The 1,139-nt window shown below is 32.4% G+C and overlaps 1 protein-coding gene across 1 annotated transcript in view; it reads right to left on the bottom strand.

The window, feature by feature from the left end:
• Positions 1-732: 732 nt before the first annotated feature.
• LOC106474274 (obg-like ATPase 1) overlaps positions 733-1,139 on the bottom strand; it is a 24,404-nt gene continuing 23,997 nt past the window's right edge. The window contains exon 2 of the mRNA XM_022402607.1: positions 733-1,030. Coding sequence (XP_022258315.1) covers positions 842-1,030 — 189 coding nt within the window. The 3' untranslated portion in view covers positions 733-841. The remainder of the gene's footprint in view (positions 1,031-1,139) is intronic.

The following is a 1,139-nucleotide window of genomic DNA, read 5'->3' as shown; positions in this document are numbered from 1 at the left end:
TCGTTAATAGTGACGGTACCCAACTGATAAAACAATGCATTATAATCTTTATTATAAGTAAGAACAGTATATTTAATTAGCTATACTCATTACCGGGTTGAATTTCAGTTTTAAATAGGTAGCTTGCTCTGATGGGAAGATAATATTAATTATCCTGGTAAACGATACACACATAACAAGCCAAGATTAACCGATAAGCTGACGTATCTGATAGAATAACAAGCCAAGATTAACCGATAAACTGACGTATCTGATAGATGAGAGGGCGAACATAATCATGGAAAACATGCCAGTGGCTAATAAGTTGTTCACTTCCGTTGATGTTAACAGTCTACGAAACTGTGTGGTACAATTGTGATTGCTAGGCCTTAGTGCAAGTCATTCTGAGGTAAGAAATGGTAAAATTGTACACAGTTTTTTCATAAAATCATAATATATATACATAACTATTAAAAACATACATGTACATTTATTTCTGCTATATAATATACAGCATTGATTTGATTCGCGACTCATTAAATTCGTTTCAAGTTGCAGTCCATTTTGCATTAAACATTTTTTAAAGCTTTATGAGATAACAATTTGCAAACTTTTAACGTGGCTTCAATATTTCTAAAATCGATCTTAATTTTCACATATTTATACGTTAAAAATGTCTGCAAACAGTTCCAGATAATATGTTTTGGTATGTACTGCTGGTAATACAACAAAAGAATATAAGAAACAACGCGGTTCAGATAAATATACAAGTTTTATTTAAGCCAATCAAGTGCTGAGGCGTTAAGCCTTGAAACACGTGATTATCACGTGGACTGCATTAATAAACCAGTATCAAGGGTTACTATTTCTTCTTGCCTTGTAAACCTGCTCCAGCGTTAAACTTGAACAAGATGATATCACCATCTTCCACGATGTAGTTTCTGCCCTGTTGTCTGTATTTTCCAGCACTCTGAGAAACATAGTTTGTGGAATTATATGAGAACAAAGGTTTGTACAAAGAAAAATACACAGAGTGGTTGTTCACAATTAAAGGTTACATTTTATGGGAGTAATTTAGTTTTGAGATCTTTCATCTTCAGAGGTGTAGATTACACACACACACACACACACATATATATATATATATATATATATATATA

The sequence above is a fragment of the Limulus polyphemus genome, unplaced genomic scaffold, assembly GCF_000517525.1.
Source record: "Limulus polyphemus unplaced genomic scaffold, Limulus_polyphemus-2.1.2 Scaffold7015, whole genome shotgun sequence".
In the NCBI taxonomy this organism is placed as follows: domain Eukaryota; kingdom Metazoa; phylum Arthropoda; class Merostomata; order Xiphosura; family Limulidae; genus Limulus; species Limulus polyphemus.
This window is presented reverse-complemented; position numbering and strand designations above follow the sequence as displayed.